This window comes from Cervus elaphus, chromosome 26, assembly GCF_910594005.1.
Source record: "Cervus elaphus chromosome 26, mCerEla1.1, whole genome shotgun sequence".
In the NCBI taxonomy this organism is placed as follows: Eukaryota; Metazoa; Chordata; class Mammalia; order Artiodactyla; family Cervidae; genus Cervus; species Cervus elaphus.
The window spans coordinates 32,904,910-32,922,537 of NC_057840.1; the positions used below are offsets into that span (position 1 = coordinate 32,904,910).

Consider the following 17,628-nt stretch of genomic DNA (forward strand, 5'->3'; position numbering starts at 1 on the left):
TACAGGAGGAGCCTAGAACACTCTATTTTGTCAGAGGTTGGTGAGTATATGTTAAAAAGACTTAAGATTCAGCTTCAAGGGTCTCCCACTCCTCAAATCCTGGACAATTTAAGCATCAGAAAGATAGTAACACATTTTAATTCATTGAATAAAATAATCCATGAGTCCATACAGATAAAATTAAATAAAGGGGAAGAGATATACCTTTTTCTTACAATTCAAAGTCAGTTTATTAAAGAAGAGATAATAGCATTAGAAAATGATTTTTCAATTGTCAGAGGAGTAACTGATTCAGGCAAGAACTCCTGGACGCTGAAACAAATAAAATTTTGATGAGAAACAGGATATTTATGTAATCTCAAAAGTATCTCCCCACAAACGACTATAAAGGGAAAAAGAGTAACTTTATAGTGGAGAGACTTGGCAGAAGCCACCCTAACCAAGTGATCCAATGTATCATGAGTAACAGAGCAATAAACATCCTGTGTGCCTTATATGATACGCTGAGCAGAACAAAACTTCACTTCAGTGGCACTCCTGCCAAGAATGTACAACCTTAATCTAATCACAAGGAAATACGAGATGAACCCAAACCGAGGAATATTCTACAAAATAACTCTTTAAAAAGGCCAAAAAAGGTAAAGGCTGAGGAAATGTTCACATTAAAAGAGACTAAAGAAACGGGACAACCAAATACAACGAATGCTTCTATATTGGGTCCTGGCATGGAACGGGTGGGGGAGAAAGCTATAACTGACATTATTAGTGAGACTGGCAAAATTTTATAAAAGTCTGTGCATTAGATAACAGTACTGTATCAATGCAAAATTAATGATTTTTGATTACTGCTTTGTGTTTGTGTGAAAGAATGTCCCAGTATTTAGGAAACTGACACTAAAATATTTAAGGTAAAAGGGCATGATTTCTACAACTTACCCTCAACACTTCAGGAAAAATCAAGTATACACAGAGATTAAATGATAAAGCAAAAAGGGTAAAATATTAATAACTGGTAAAAACAGGTAAAGAATATACGTAAGTTCTTTATTACCAAGATAGAAAGTTACAAAAAGCAACCAAAAATATTTGTTGAATACTGAGTAGGAAAAATCCTAGCCTAGGTGCAGTGTGACTATGGTTTTATTATAGTAGCAGATTTAATTCTTCACTTTTAGGGTTAATAAATAACTTTTAAATTTATAAAAATCAGTAACATTTACCTTTTCCTCTCTTCCTTTATTCTGTTCTTTCTTTTCCCGACTACGAACAGCTTTCCCTCTGTCATTGTGAAGATTGTGTGTGGATGGACGGTGAACTCTGACAGCTGTACTTGGGCGGTTACCCTGTGGTTTAGGGTCGCTGTACTGAGAAGACTGGCGTTTCCTAGGTCCTGGTGATGGTCTAATCAAAGACAAGATCAAGAAAACCATAATCAACTCTTGTAGTTGGTACAAACATAGATGAACACACACTGTGTAAATCAATCTATGACTTGAAGCGATGGCAATGACTGAACATAAGACAGAACTGCAGGTCACTGAAAGCTAAGATCTAGTGTTGAAACTGGACATAACCTTCTGCGGTGCAGTACGGTTATATGGCAGAAACACAGAAGACAAGTGATCATCACCTCTCTTTTGAAATGAAATACCTGCTGTATATCAAGGATAAATGAAAAAGTAGGCTGATTCTTGAAAACTGAAAAGAGAGCAAAATAATCAGAGAAGGGAATTTTATCAAAAGATAACACAGGCATGAATCACATTTATGTACAAAGATACACACAGTTTGGTACCATTTTATTTAGAATGTATCATAGTTCTCACGTTTTAATTAATAAAATTTAATCATTTTCCCATTAAAAAAAAAACTGATACAAGCACTGGCTACGGATAGTTACAAGAAATCACGTATAGTGCTTTGCCTTTATGTAGATCACTTCATCTTTATTTCTGTGGCAGAATTTAGAGCTCTCAAATATTTATTAGGATCTACTGTTATGCTTCTAGACTTGGTTGGGGTAAGATGAGCAATAAAAATGGTACTTCAGTCCTGTACTCAAATACCTCAGGTAGAGTTAAGAAAGAAAATACACAAGATTAGGCAAATATACTAGAAAGTATGAAAGAGACCTAGTGCTGTGACAATGGGAATGGCCTCTTGAAGACAGAAAGCAAACTGGATCTGGAAATAGCCTCCTAATTTAGGAGTCGACCTAAGTAAGATGGTACAACTTCAGATAAGAAAATGAGTGGGTAAAAGCAAAGAAAGCAAGATGAGCTTAATCTACATAAAGGTCATAAAGACACAAATTGTAAAGATACAATGATAAACACTAAAGGATGATACTGGAGCTTCCCTGGTGGTCCAGTGGTTAAGAATCCGCCTGCCAATGCAAGGACACAGGCTCAATTCCTGGTCCAGGAAGATTCCACATGACACAGGGCAATTAAGCCCATGCTCTGCAACAAGAGAAGCCACCGTGAAGAGAAGCCCGCACTCCACAGCGAAGAGCAGCCCCCACCGCCGCAGCCGGAGAAAGCCCTCACGCAGCAACGAGGACTCAGCACGGCCAGAAAATAAATCTTTTTTGAAAAGTGAAAAATGAACTAAAAACAACAACAAAAAAAGATGATACTGAGCAGATAAGCTGGTTCAGTAAGTAGATCTAAAAATCACCAGTTCAAGAGGCTTGGTTGTTAGCTGACTGTCACTGAAAAGGTTTTACAAAGACCAGTCTCACAATGAATAAGATATACTGATGAAAGAATTACAAAAAGCAGGGAGGCACTATCAAGGCATAAGATGAGAGCCTAGCTTACGGAGTGATGATAAAAGTCTAAAAGACACACTGTGAAAACAGACACCCCTAGATATCTTTCATATTGAAAAATGAGAATTTGGGAGGATGATAAAGCCAAACCAATGTACTGATTTTTGTGAAAGGAATGATGGGGGTTCAACTTTGAATTTAGAAACTTGGGTAGCCAAGTAGGGATACTGTTTTAAAATATATATTTTTCCCCTTATAAAAAAAACAACACACTGAAATATATTTCAGTAATAAAGAATATGAAAACGTCACCTCTGTGTGTGTGTGTGTTAGTTGCTTAGTCGTGTCCGACTCTGCAATCCCATGGACTAGAGCCCGCCAGGATCCTCTGTCCATGGGGATTCTCCAGGCAAGAATACTGGAGTGGATTGTCATTCCCTTCTCCAGAGGAACTTCCCAACCCAGAGTTAGAACCCTGGTCTCCTGCCTCGCAGGCAGATTCTTTACCACTTGAGTAGCTCAAACGGTAAAAGTCACCTGTATCCCCACTATCCAGAGTTAACCACTTAACATGCTATTTTCTTATGGTTGCCTTTCATTTAAACAAAACTGGAACCATTATACATACATATTCCCTGGAGGAGGAAATGGCAACCCACTCCAGTATTCTTGCCTGAGAATCCCATGGACAGAGGAGCCTGCCGGGCTATAACCCATGGGGTCACAAAGAGTGGGACACAACTAAGTGACTGATACACACATACATACATACACTCATATTTTTCTCTCCTCATTATATCATGAAGCATTTTCAATATCCTTTCCTCTATCATTACCCCATACATGACTTTTAATGGCTAGATGGCAGTCAGTCACATAAAATGTGCCACACTTAATCTACTTTTTTGTGGGGGCCAAACCACGTGGCTTGCAGAAACTTAATTTCCTGACCAGGGATGGAACCTGTGCCACCTACAGTGGAAGCAGAGTCCAAATCACTGGACCACCAGTAAAGTCCCTCTACCCACTTCTTACTGCTATTCATTCATCCGAGAAATAATTTACTGAACTATTACTACTGAAGGCACTACTCTGAATTCAAGATAAAAATTAAGAGAAAGTAACTTTAATAAAAGCCTTTACTCTCACAAGTTTACACACCAGTGTGTGTGGGGGGCAGACGGGGTTTCAATGAAGAAACAAACAGTACATCAGACGATGCTAAGTGCCACCTAAGAAAATATAATAAAGAAGGGTAGGGGTTAAGGAATAATACAGGTAGGCTGATCAGAGCAGGCCTTTCTGAGGCAACATTTAAGTTGAGACTTGAAAGAAATGAGAGAACAAGCCATCACACACCTGAGCTAAAGGAAAGGTGAGTGCAGAGAACTGAAGCATTTGCATCTGACTTGTTCAAGAAGGCTGAGGGGTAGAACCGTGAGCACTGAGGTCACAGAGGTAGTGGGGGACCGGATCTCACTGCATGGCACTGAGAGGCATGGGTTTTATTCAGCGAGATGAGATGTTTGAGGGACTCCAGCTGACTTTTAAAAGACATTTTAAAAGAATTACACCTAATGGCTTTATGCTATTTTTAATCGTTCCTCTGAAAGCCTTCAACGAACCTCGTTGTACCAACATGTTTGTGCACAGCACTAGAAGAGAATGCAGGATATAAACACTCCATTCTTTAAATGGGATTAAAATTTAGGCGATGTCACGGTTACAATCCCCAACAGAGGTGAAAGAATAAGCTTTCTTAAGTATGAGTACAGATTAAGACTAACAGAAAAATAAAGAGTTTTGAGGGATATTCAGTTGAGGAAGTTAAGTTAAATAAATTACAGGAAGAAATAGAAAGATGTAGCAAATAAAGTCAAAGAGGAGGACTTCATAGCTAAGAGCTGTCCAGGGCATTTAAAATCAGAGACAGAACAAAATATGGAAGAAAGCCAGAAGCAATAAGGAGGGACCCTACAGCTCATCATTATAGACTTTTCAAGATGAAAAGCTCATTTAACAACTTTCTATTTCCCCAAAGAGAGAAACCTCCTCTCTCCTCTTGTTAAGATTATGTCAATCAAACAGTTGATTAAATCTGAAATCACCTGAATAATCACTGGGCACATCTATTCACTGGAAAGTTCTTATCAGTAACTGAGAAAGGAGTTATGGTGCTGTTACAGACAATTTTTGTATTCCTCCAAAACTCATTATGCTTAATTCCTAAACCCCAGTGTGATCATTTGGAGTAAGGAAGTAACTCAAGTTAAATAAGGTCCTAAGGGTGGAGTCCTGATCTAAGAAATAATGTCCTTATTAAGAGACACCAGAGAGCTTGCTGTTTCCTCTGCCATGTGAGGACACAGAGAAGAGGTCAGCTGCTCAGAAAGACTCCTCTTGAGACCAGAAACCAAACTGGCTCGCACCTTAAGCTTGGACTTTCTAGCTTTAGAACTGTGAGAAATAAGTTTCTATTGTTTAAGTCACCCAGTCTGTCGGATTTTGTTACAGCAGCCAGAGATTTTGTTACAGAGCAGACCAATACAAGGGCCAAATGATGATTCTGAAGAAGGAGGGATTAAAAGAAAGTTAAGCAGGAGTAAAACATATTTACAGGCAAGATAAAATAAAAACACAACTTCACTCCTCTTTTATTAGCTCTACTTTGTAAATTAAGAAAAAGTAAACAGAGATGTGGAAAAATTTTCAATTTATTTATAATAAGAAAAAAGGGGTTAACTATTGTAGGTTATATCCCTTAAAAGTGCAGCAAACAATCCTTTAAAAGCAGCAAAGAAGAGGATCTAAGATGGCTTATAAATTACCAATGTTTACACTATAAAGAGCAAGTTACTTTACCTATCTAAGCTTAAGTTTCCTCATCAGAAATTGGGGCTAACAGTTTAGTACCTATCTTCTAAGTCTGTTTTGAGGATTAAATAATATGTGTAAAGCAACTGACATGGTACTCAGCAACACAGTAAATGTATAGCAATTGTCTACTATTAGGATTTTTTTTAAAAAATATGATACAAAGTTATATCTTATGGGTATAGCACAACTAGAACTATGAAAATAATGTATAAAGGACTAGAAGTTGTACTCGGATGACTGTATGATTTCTCCTCTACTTTTATGCATTTTCCTGTTTTTCTTTAATGAGCCTATTGCTGTAGTTTCGAGTGTTTTTTTTTTCTTTTTAGTGAATTCTAAAATAAAACAGAATACACACACACACACATATATATAAAAGCACTTAAAAGTAAGGGTAAAATGTAGTAAATATTCAGAAAGTATCACAGTCAATAACAGAATATTAGTACTTTTATCTGAAGCTGAAGAAAATGAAAGTGGCTAAGAAACAATCAATGCCCATTAGTCAATCCTAAACTGGAAGAAAAACACTTTGGTACAGTACTTCTTAAAGTGTGATCTACCAACCACCTGGATTAGAATCGCCTGCAGATTCCTGGGCTCCCCTACTACTATACCAGACTCTCTGGGAGTGAAACCCCAGAATCCACATTCTGAATGAGTACCCCAAGAGATCTTTATGTATGCTCGAGTTTGAGAATGACCAATATGGCAGAGTGTGCCAGCTTTGTAACCAAACACATCTGGGTTCAAGTCTTAACTCCACCAGCTACTAGTTTTGTGATAATGGGGAAAAGTTACCTAACTTCACTGTATCTCAACTATCTTACCTGAAACACAGAGGAAATATAACTAATTATTTGGAAGGCTTATTGTGAAAAATAAATAGCATGTGTATTCTGTATCAGTGCTCAGAACCACATGAGTACTCAATATCTAGCACCTGTCATAAAATATAGTCAAGGAGTAACAGTCTCATCGATAGAATCTTAAACACCTAAAAAGCACCTGAGCAATGTTTTAATGCAAGGCTCTCAAACTGGTTAAGGGGCAAAGAAACTGGAAGTCACTGTTCTTTATAGAATGCTATTATACACTAATATATCTAAACACACAATACAAACTAGGAAATCTATTGTGTGAGTAAAACAGATAAATGACATCTACTTGCACTCCTGTCAATTAAAAAAACATGCAATGGAACTAAGCATAATTGGCTGTTTTGAGCATTTCAGTAAATATAAACTTTCACTAATCGTTCACTTGCTGGCACCAGGTAATAGGAATCTGGAAATAAAAATGTCAGAATAAAACCTATAATTGAGAACATTTTATCTTTTTTCCCTGTTAACTAAAAAGCCCACTTTTTCAATTTTAGCAGCAGTGTAACTTGATAAACAGCAGTGTTCTGTGATAGCTTTTTGAGAACTACTGTTTTAGTCTAATTCCCTCACTTTATATAACAAAATCTGAAGTCTAGAATGGTTATATGCTTTTCCCAAAGCTACAGACTGTGGCAAAGATAGACTTACAGTCCAGATATTTCAGTCTCCATTCCCATGTTCCTTCCATAAGGTGTATCTCTACTGCTTTGAGCTCATTCACAAAACAATATGTCTACCTAAATTTAATTTAATGAAATGAGTCACAGAATCACAGGATACACAATTTAATTTATAAATGGTATTAAAAAAAAAAAAACAAACCCTCTCCCATTTCTGTCTCTCAGCCCCTCAGTTCTCCTCCTAGACAGGACCAATGCTATCAGTTCTGTGTCGGTTTGTTTCTTAAAGGGTCTCCACTTACCTTCGTTCGGCAGGTACGGGCAAGGACCAGACTTCTCCCTCAGATGCTGGAAGCTCGTGTTGTGCAGCTTTTAATGGAGTGCTGTCTAGTTTAAAGCTCTCTAATGTTTTCATGATATCCTTAACGTGTTTCGCTTCCACGTTTATTTCCTGCCAAACCTGATTTCAAAGAAGAATATGGTTCTTTAAATTTCTATAACTAATAAATCACTGCCAAATTAAGTTGGGCCATTTATTAAGAATGCTAGAAGCCTCTATTTTGACATCAGATATCCAGGAAACCATACCAAAATATTTTGTTGAAATTTTAATAACAGATCATAAATTCTTTATTGTTAAGTACAAAATTAATTCTGATAAAATGAATTATGTGTTCTGGCTAATTAGGTCATCGTTACTTATAGTTCTTATTCAACGTGCATAACAAGTTTAAAAGTTACCTGTATCTTTAAAGTTTGGTAAAAAATATTACTTTTGCAAGTTGTGCTTTGATGGTTCTTATGTTACTTAATTGACTTTAAAAATGCTCATCAGAATTGACTAATTTCACAATTCACTAATGGAATGCATCCCACAGTTGGAAAAATAAAGCTTCAGAAGATAAATGGCTCAATTCACATACCACCTATATATTTTTTTTAAAAAGCTGCCTTGACTCAACTTCAAAGTGATATATGTTTCATATATATATATATATGAAAGAAATGAAGCTAACAATGTTTGGTTTTAAAACTAAATGATTTAAATATCCTTTTTTTTTCTCTACTTTTTTTTAAAAAACACATTTAATCTTGGCATTTCCCTGGTGGTCCAGTGGTTAAGACTTTACTTTCTAAAGCAGGGGGTGCAGGGGTGCAGGTTCAGCCTCTGGTTGGGGAGCTAAGATCCAACATGCTTTGGGGCCAAAAGTCAAAACATAAAACGGAAGCAATGTTGTAACAAATTCAATAAAGATTTTTAAAAATACAGTCAATCTTTTATTTTTATTTATTTTTGGCCACAGCACGTACCCTGCAGATTCCCACAACAGGGATTGAACTTGTGTCCCCTTCAGTGGAAATGTGGAATATTAACTACTGGACAGCTAGGGAATTTCCAATTTAAATATTCTTATAAAAAAGTTTAGACTTCTTAAGTAAAAGTTGCTGGCCTAAGAACAAAAGATCTTAAAGGTCTTCCAGTGGCAAATTTAAGACACTTTATGAAATATTTTCCCCTTCTAATGTAAAATATGAAGAGGCAGATTTAAGGAAAGAGGTTAAGTTCACAGAGGTAGACCATTTCTCTGATAAAGAAATTAAGGACAAATATGGAATATTATTGAAAAAGCAGTTTAGTAAAACTCGAGGGTAATAGTCTATCTAGAAGATCAGCTCAAAAAGACTATTAATTTCTACAACATTTCTCTCCTGGGACATTGTTGAACCTTATTATAAGTGGCACATCCAACTGGACGTGTAAGTTCTAGTTTCTACCTATAAATTTCTTCCCTCATGGCTCAGTGGTAAGGAATCGGCCTGCAGTGTAGGAGCCGCAGAAGACCTGGGTTCCATCCCTAGGTCGGGAAGATCCCCTGGAGGAGGGCATGGCAATCCGCTCCAGTATTCCTGCCTGGAGAATTCTGTGGACAGAGAAGCCTGGTGGGCTACAGTCCGTGAGGTCGCAAAGAGTCGGACACGACTAAAGCATTTAGCAAGCACATAAATTTCTACTGCTCCTCAGTGGCTAAGATTCCTCACATGGGATTCAAGTGTGGTCTGACTTATGACGTCCTATAGGGAATACAGTACACGTGAGATTCAGGTGTCATCAGCTTAATAAAGTCAATTCTAATTTTACCAGGTCAAAATGTGATCTAGAAAAAAATTTCAAAACCATTCCTATTAGATTCCAAAAATTAGAATAACTGAGTAGAACTCATCATACTGATGATGGTGAATATGCCACATCATTTTAAGTAACTTTATATACAAATCCATATAGTAAATTATACAGTCTTGATGCATAGCTGCAAAAGCACTATCTAGTTAAATCTGAGTGTTTTAAACCACTGAAACAAACAACAGCCATGAATCTTACCTGTTGCCATTTCTGCTGGAGGTATGTATCTTTGACTGAGTACAGATACTTGTTCATTTGGTCAAGAACTCCCTGGTAATAGACCATTGCAGAGTCGTAATTTCCCAGCAATGCATATTCACGGGCCAACTTTACATTCTCACTAATCATAAGAAGACTCATGCTCAATTACAAGCTAAAAAAGAAAAATTTCATATTAAGTCTTTTCAAAATAAGTACAAAGAGTTTTTTTTAAAAAGCATCCCTGAAGAAGCTCGCTTTTACACACACTGCATTTTCCATCTCCGTACATTTGCTTATGATAATTTCCACTCCTTCAGAGAAATATCTTAGTCCCCACAGTCAAACCCTACCTATGTGTCAAAGTCCCACTCAGATAAGTAGCAATTATCCCAGTATGTCTACCTTCCAAACTTGCAGTTCAGAAAAAGCCCTCCCCCTTCTAAAGACCCCTGGTACTTGACTGGGGGCCTTCATCTCAAGGCACTTGTCTACCTGGAATCTCTGAGAGCAGGAAAAGATCTGAGTTAGTAACTTCAGTGCATGAAATACAAGTCTTATGGAATATCTGCAGAACAAATGTAGAATGTTAGATGCTTTTCTTGGAAGGCAGTGTGAAATAGAGAAAACACACGTTTTGATGTTAGAAGAATCTTGGTAGAATTCTAATTTTGCCACCTTTGTCAAGTCCTTTATCTTTTCTGAGCCTTAGCTTTTAAATCTGTAAATTGGGTAGTTACTACTTCTTTTTTGTTTTTAACCACATCACACAACTTGTGGGAGGGATCTTAGTTCCTCCAACAGGGACTGAACTCCTAGGCTCTCAGCAGTGAAAATGCAGAGTCCACTCTGCATAACCACTGGACCGCCAGGGACTGCCCAAGTAACCATACTTCCAAGAGTTGCACTATAAGGAATAAATGACTATTTAAAATAGTCAGCACACTACTTGGCAAAGAGTAGGTCTTCAATAAATGCTAACTGCACCTTCCCTGAAACTTTCCATATGCAAAACCAAGCGTAGTCTTTGTACTTAGTAGCATGTGGATATATGGATATGGGGTTTTCATAGGTGGGTTTTTACCTACCCTCCAGACAGCAGATAATTTCAATGACATAAAAATTGGTCCAGAAAATAAGGGAAAACTGATCAACTTTTTATAAGGTAGGAAGTGAAAGTGTTAGTCGCTCAGTCGTGACCGCCTCTTTGCGACCTCATGGACTGTAGCCTGCCAGGCTCCTCTGTTCATGGAATTCTCCAGGCAAGAATACTGGAGTGGGTTGCCTTTACCTTCTCCAGGGGATCCTCTTGACCTAGGGATCGAACCCACATCTCCTGTGTCTCCTGCACTGCGGGTGGATTCTTTACCTGCTGAGCCTCCAGGGAGCCACCATCTCAATTTTCAGAACTCATTAAGAACAACACAAAGCCTACTTCATTGAGGACCACGATGTGGTAATCTTAAATAAAAGATTAGCTAATTAACAATGTATCAGCAAGGAGACGCATGCACGTGCGTGTGCGCGCACACACACACACACACTCCACGGTCAAGAAGGTTTATCTCAGGAATGTAAGGATAACCTAAGATCAGAAAATCCACCTTATAATTCCTCACACTAACAGACAAGAGAACTTCATACAAAAACGAGTAGCACATGAATGACAATTTATGATGGGGAAACCCAAATGGTTAACAAGTACAGATACTAGTAACAGAAGAATGCAAATAAAGTGTGAGACCTCTTTTACATCAACTAGATTAAAAAAAAAATTATTACTGGCAAGAATTTTGGGAAAAAACATCCCCTCACATAAATCTGTGGGCATAAACTCCTACTTTGGAGAGCGATCTGGTAGTACTTAGAGAAATTATGTACACAGTTATCCTATGATGCTGCCACCCTACTTTTCTATAAATACTCCAGACAAAGTTTCACACAGATCCACAAAAGAACTTGTTTTCAGATGTTAATGACAAAACTGTTAGGTTGCCCCCAACTACTGGATATCTCTATCTATTTCCTGCTAGGGAAAAAATAAGGAAGTATGGTGCTTGCACTAACAAATACTATGTAGCAGATGGAAGCAATGAAGAAGACGTACAAATAGCAACATGGACACATTGTCAAAATACAGGGTTAAGGGGATTTCCTGGCAGTCCAGTGGTTAGGACTTGGCACTTACTGGCAAGGGTCTAGGGATTCAGTCCCTCCTTAGGGAGCTAGGATCCCACAAGCTGCTCTCAATGACCTCTGCCTCCTGGTGTCCATTCTCCCCCTGAATGTGAGCTTGTAACAAACAATGCACGAAAATAACGGAACGTCACTTCCGAGATTACACTGTGACTTCCGCCTTGCTCACCATCTTCTGCTCTCTGGTGGGACCACTCCAAAGGAAGCCCAGCTACCATGCTGCGAGTTGGCCATGCACAGGCTCAAGTGGCAAAGATCTGACGGAAGCCCAAGGGCAACAGTGAGGAACTGAGGGCCTCAGTCCAATGGTCCAGAGACACTGAATCCTGCCAACGATGCCGTGAGGGAGCGGGGAAGTGGATCTCCCCTCAGCCGACCCTTGAGATAACTGCAGCCTTGACTGGTACCTTGACTACAGCCCGTGAAAGACTCTGAATCAGAAGCGCCCAGCTAAGCTATGCCCAGAGCCTAACCGAAGAAACTGTGAGATAATAAATGCTTGCCGTTTTAAGCCATTTAGTTTTCGGTTAATTTGTTTTGAAGCAGTACAGCTATGAACTGGGTCTATAAGTAATTCAAGACTGATCATCTGAGGTCCAAAAGAAAAGGGGGAAAAAAAAAATCCCATGGCTTTCTGGAGTCATGACCATGGATAATATTCCACCTGAATGAAAGCTCTGGGTCAGGGACATGGCTCTCTGTTATTTTATGGATATATCCCCAGCACCATGCAGCCTCTCACTCAGCAAATCTTCGGATGAATGAGTGCTGCCAGGTTTTGTCTAACTACTAAGTTTTCTTACCTTTGTCCAGGTTCTTACCCACAGCCGCTCACATTCCCTGATCCTCAACTCATCCCTACTACAAACTGTGTGACTGCTCGGCTCTGAAGCTACATGTGCCCTAGAGTGACCCCAGTCTGGGGAACAACGTAACCACAGCTGGGGCCTGATAGAAGCTGTTGGAAGCCGTACTGCTTGCAGCAGAACATCCCTGATCTGGACAAGCAAGGACAGCGAACCTCGCATGTCTTTTCCTTCCTTTAACACACTTCTTTCAGCTCTTTGATCGCCCCCACCCCACCCCACCCCCCACTTAAAAAAAAATCTAAATTGCTGCCCTTTTGTTTTTCTGAGGGCCAGGGTTCACTGTCCCAAAACTCACAGACGTCACTCCGGGCCTTCTTTGAAGGTTCTGTGTTATGGATACTTCTTTCTACTCAGATAAAATTCCTAAGGAGTCAATGAATGGGCATTTCCTAACAAACAAATGTAAAGTCAACCCAAGGCCACATTAAAAATGACCTAAAAATTCTTGGTTATCAAAGAAAAGATGGATTTACTGAAAATGTATCAAAATACCACTCAAAATCTAAATGTCAGACAAAAAATAAATTTTCCAATTCTTTCACCATCTCTTAAGTCTAAGAGACTCTTCTCAAATGAATGTCAACATTGTAAGTTTACAAGAATCTTCAATTCCCAAGAATATATCCTTAGTTAGTGCCCGCATTCTCAGTCATGTCCGACCCCGCACTGGCAGGCAGATTCTTTACTGCTGAGCCCCTGGGAAGCCCTGGTGGCTCAATGGTAAAGAATCCTATCCATCCGTCAATGCAGGAGATGCAAGTTCAATCCCTGGGTCAGAAAGATCCCCTGGAGGAGGAAATGGCAACCCACGCCAGCATTCTTGCCTGGGAAATCCCATGGACAGAGGAGCCTGGCGGGCTACAGTTCATGGGGTCACAGAGAGTGGAATATGACTTAGCAAAGAAACAACAACAATATATCCTTACCATTGCCAAAATTACACTTCAGGAAGACAGAATTTGGGTCTACCTGACAAAGTGTTTGGCAATACTTGAAGAAATGAATATATATGAAGAAAAGCCCTTAGACCAAATTTTAACCACCATTAACTGAAAACACTACCTATTGATTCAATTAATACCAAATGAGATTGTAAAATTATAAAAATGAGACTGTCCAAAAACACACTGCTGGTTTTTAAAGAGAGATTATTAAAAAGAAAAATAACCATAAGTATAGGTTATGCATGCCTTATCTGGATAAAAAATATAAGTTTTTCCTTTATGTGATCCTTCCTGTCAGAACCACCCTTTTGCTTAAATGTCCTGAGTATTTATTTTAGTTTATGATGAAATTCATTCATTTAACCTAAGTAAGATGCAACATGAAATTTTAATTCAAGTAACAGAGCCTCCTGATGTGGGTGAAAGAGGAGAGTTAAAAAGCTGGCTTTAACTCAACATTCAGAAAACTAAGATCACGGCATCTGGTCCCATTCACTTCATGGCAAATAGATGGGAAAAGTAGAAACAGTGACAGATTTTATTTTCTTGGGCTCCAATATCACTACAGACTGTGACTGAAGCCATGAAATTAAAAGACACTTGCTCCTTGGAAGAAAAGCCATGACAAACCTAGACAGCATATTAAAAAGCAGTCATTAGCTTGCCGTGTAGTCTGTGTAGTCAAAGCTATGATTTTTCCAGTCTTCCTGTATGGATGTGAGAGTTATATCATAAAGAAGGCTAAGTCCTGAAGAATTGAGGCTTTTGAACTGCGGTGCTGGAGAAGACTCTTGACAGGCCCTAGGACAGCACGGAGATCAAATCAGCCCATCCTAAAGCAGATCAACCCTGAGTATTCATTGGAAGGACTGAAGCTGAAGCTGAAACTCCAATACTTTGGCCACCTGATGCCAAGAACTGACTCACTGGAAAAGATCCTGATACTGGGGAAGAGTGAAGGTGGGAGACGGGGACGACAGAGGATGAGATGGCTGGATGGCATCACCGATGCAAAGGACATGAGTTTGGGTAAGATCCCAGAACTGGTGATGGACAGGAAAGCCTGGCATGCTGCAGTTCATGAGACCGCAAAGAGTCAGACACGGCTGAGCAACTGAACTGAACTGAACTGAGGAGAAGGGGACGACAGAGGATTAGACGATTGGATGGCATCATCAACTTAAAAGATACGAGTCTGAGCAAACTCCGGGAGATAGTGAAGGACAGAGAAGCCTGAAGTGCTGTAGTCCATGGGGTCACAAAGAGTCAGATACAACTTAGCAACTGAACAACAGAGTCAAATTATTTTAAACACTAAAAACTCAGTATTACAACAAAATTTCTAGCAAACTTGATGCGATGCTGTGTAGTATTTTTGCTGCTGCTGCTGCTAAGCTGCTTCAGTCAAGCCCGACTCTGTGCGACCCCATAGACGGCAGCCCACCAGGCTCCTCTGTCCACAGGATTCTCCAGGCAAGAATACTGGAGTGGGTTATCATTTCCTTCTCCATAGTATCTCTATAAAGAGACAAAGTATCTTTACTCCTCCAGGATTAGGGAAAGAAGCATTCAAAGAGACTGAAAAAGGTTACAGACCCAAATATCTGAGTTCTAAGATTTCTGTTCTCTGCCCAGAACAAATAGCAGGCCTTCCCAATTCCACACCTAAACAGGATACCATGCCCACTTAATTTTTAAAGGAATCTCAGACAGGGTTCCACTCTCACTACAGTTTTTACTGTAATGTGCAAAGGTCATTCATTCAAGAAATATTACGGAACACACACAGAGGTGCAAGGAAAATAAGACAGACTTTGAAATCCTTGAAGTTTAGTGGGATATCATTTTATTTATCCTCAGTGTTTTTTTTCTTTGCTAAGTAGGAGGAAACAAGCACAGAACATTATTAAGCACACGCTAAAAAATCAGTATCGATGTTAAAAATATTTACCTGCAAAACTAATATCCTAAATTAAAAACAAATGAGGCTCAATTACGCATTTTCCTGCGGGCATTTCAGTTAGCTGAGGGTGTGTAACTTCAGCAATGACAATACACTGTGAAGCAATTTTCAGAATGTTCATCTCTGGAATATGAAAGCAACCATAATGCTAATTTATAATTAGTCACTGATGATTACAAATACGTACAATAAATAGTGACCAGTGACCAATTATAGCATGGCATACATTCATACCTTTATAATCATCATATGATAAATACTCAAGAAGCAAAAAAATGTTATCACTACCAAAAAAGCACCAAGAGATACCCGGTCAAGAAAACAAAAACATATATATGTATTTGGTAAACTTTCAGTTTACCTCGAACAAAACAAATCAGTGAATATAACAATGAAAATGTAACTTAAAAGGCATATTCAAGCCATACCAATAAACACCACAGGCAGAACCTATTTAGCATGTTATCAATATTGACCATACTGATTTGACACACTATCTTTTAAACCAGTCAAGCACTAAGAAGCAAACAAGCCCAGACCATTGTTGTAAACCAAAATTCAATATTATTGTTAACACAGTAAATTCTACAAGATTCTCTAATCCTTAGTATTTGTCAGAACCGTGATACCAGTTCCAAAATAAGATGCAGCATCCATTGCAGACTATGGGCCTAGCACTGAATCTTTAAAATGTAAAAGCTACTTGAGTAACTAATGCCATAAAGGACCTTTATGTAGCTTTTCATAGTCTAAGAATGTTGGAAAGTTGACTGGCATTGAAAGAAAAATAAGTAAAAGGAAAACATGAATAAAAAAGCACGTTGATTGGCACTACCTCTTTATTTTTTTTTTTAAGGCATGAAACAAGTCACAAGTTAATACTTGTATTAATAATGCAAGACAAAGAGTTTTGCCACTGTTTCTTTATGTGTGAACTCACTGATTACAAAAACCATTGCCTTTGGAAAAGAAAACAGGACTGCACACTGAGATATTTTGGCCTGTATGAACATCACAAGAATCTTTCTTGATACCTTGGTGTTCTAGCATTGTGACTATGTGGCAAAGATATATCGCACACATTCTAAAACATTAAGAATGTCCTCAGCAGTACCTAAGGGTCTGATTTCAAAGAGGAAAACACACATGAGTGCTTTCAAAAGAGAGAGGTACAGCAGTGTGTTGTCAGAAGTTGGTAACTGATATAAAAATGGCACTTGGCACTTAAAAGAGAAAATTATTTTTGAGTAAACGAGGGCTTGAGTCTATCCCCCACAAGGCATTAAGGATCCACGTCCATCTCTAACTTTTATCACCACATGATATACAATATGAAAGAAAGTTTCGAGGGATACTTTTTCTAAAAGGTAACAACTTGAAACAAACAAAAAGAGTCGTTAGCCTCCTGTAGGATGCCCAGCTCCAAAATAATAACATCCTCAACAATACCACAGCTACCTAACAAAATGTAATCCTCAAAGTCAAGGCTTTTGCTTTCCCCCCTCCCCCCAACCCAGGGGAGAGGGTTTCGGGCGGAGAACGTGTCAAAAAAGCGAAGAAATAAAAACAAGTTCGTCGACCGGAGACGTCTCTAACGACACAGGCCTAGAATGGGATTGGCAGGGGCCCCCAAAAGTCTCCGGCAAGACAGGCTTCCTCAGGTAGGAGGACCGCGACCCGAGCCACAGGTGTCAGCGACAACAGCGAGGACCTAGAACCTCGGCGCAGGCACCGGCAGGCTCACAAGCAGAATGCGCAGCGGGATCGCATCACAGGCTCCCGAGTCCCTCCGAGCCCCGATCACGGGGGTCCGGGATCCCCGCGACACTCACCTGTGGCGCAGAGGCTCTCGGGAAACCGCCCACTGCCGGGCGAAGGGGGAGGGCCGAGCGGGGCTCCGGGCACCGAGGAAGGAGGGCCCTGTCCTGTCCTGCCCCAACCACCCTGCTCTGTGCTCACGGACCCAGCACTGCCCGGTCCAACCGTCACGAGCCCCAGATGCTGTTTCAAGTAGCCCACAATTTGAAGGCAGACCCGCCAGGGTCACTTCCGGTGCCAAGGGTGGCCTCGGTGACTCCAGCGCACGCGGGGCGACGCCCCGGGAGCGAGGACGCCAGGCGGC

At 39.5% G+C, this 17,628-nt stretch overlaps 1 protein-coding gene across 1 annotated transcript in view; it reads right to left on the minus strand.

Annotated features, from left to right (window-relative positions):
* Positions 1-17,628, minus strand: part of KATNA1 (katanin catalytic subunit A1) — a 32,004-nt gene extending 14,376 nt beyond the window's left edge. Inside the window, exons 1-4 of the mRNA XM_043888411.1 lie at positions 17,339-17,628; positions 9,535-9,709; positions 7,457-7,614; positions 1,221-1,401 (exon numbers count right to left, since the gene is read on the minus strand). Coding sequence (XP_043744346.1) covers positions 1,221-1,401; positions 7,457-7,614; positions 9,535-9,696 — 501 coding nt within the window. The 5' untranslated portion in view covers positions 9,697-9,709; positions 17,339-17,628. The remainder of the gene's footprint in view (positions 1-1,220; positions 1,402-7,456; positions 7,615-9,534; positions 9,710-17,338) is intronic.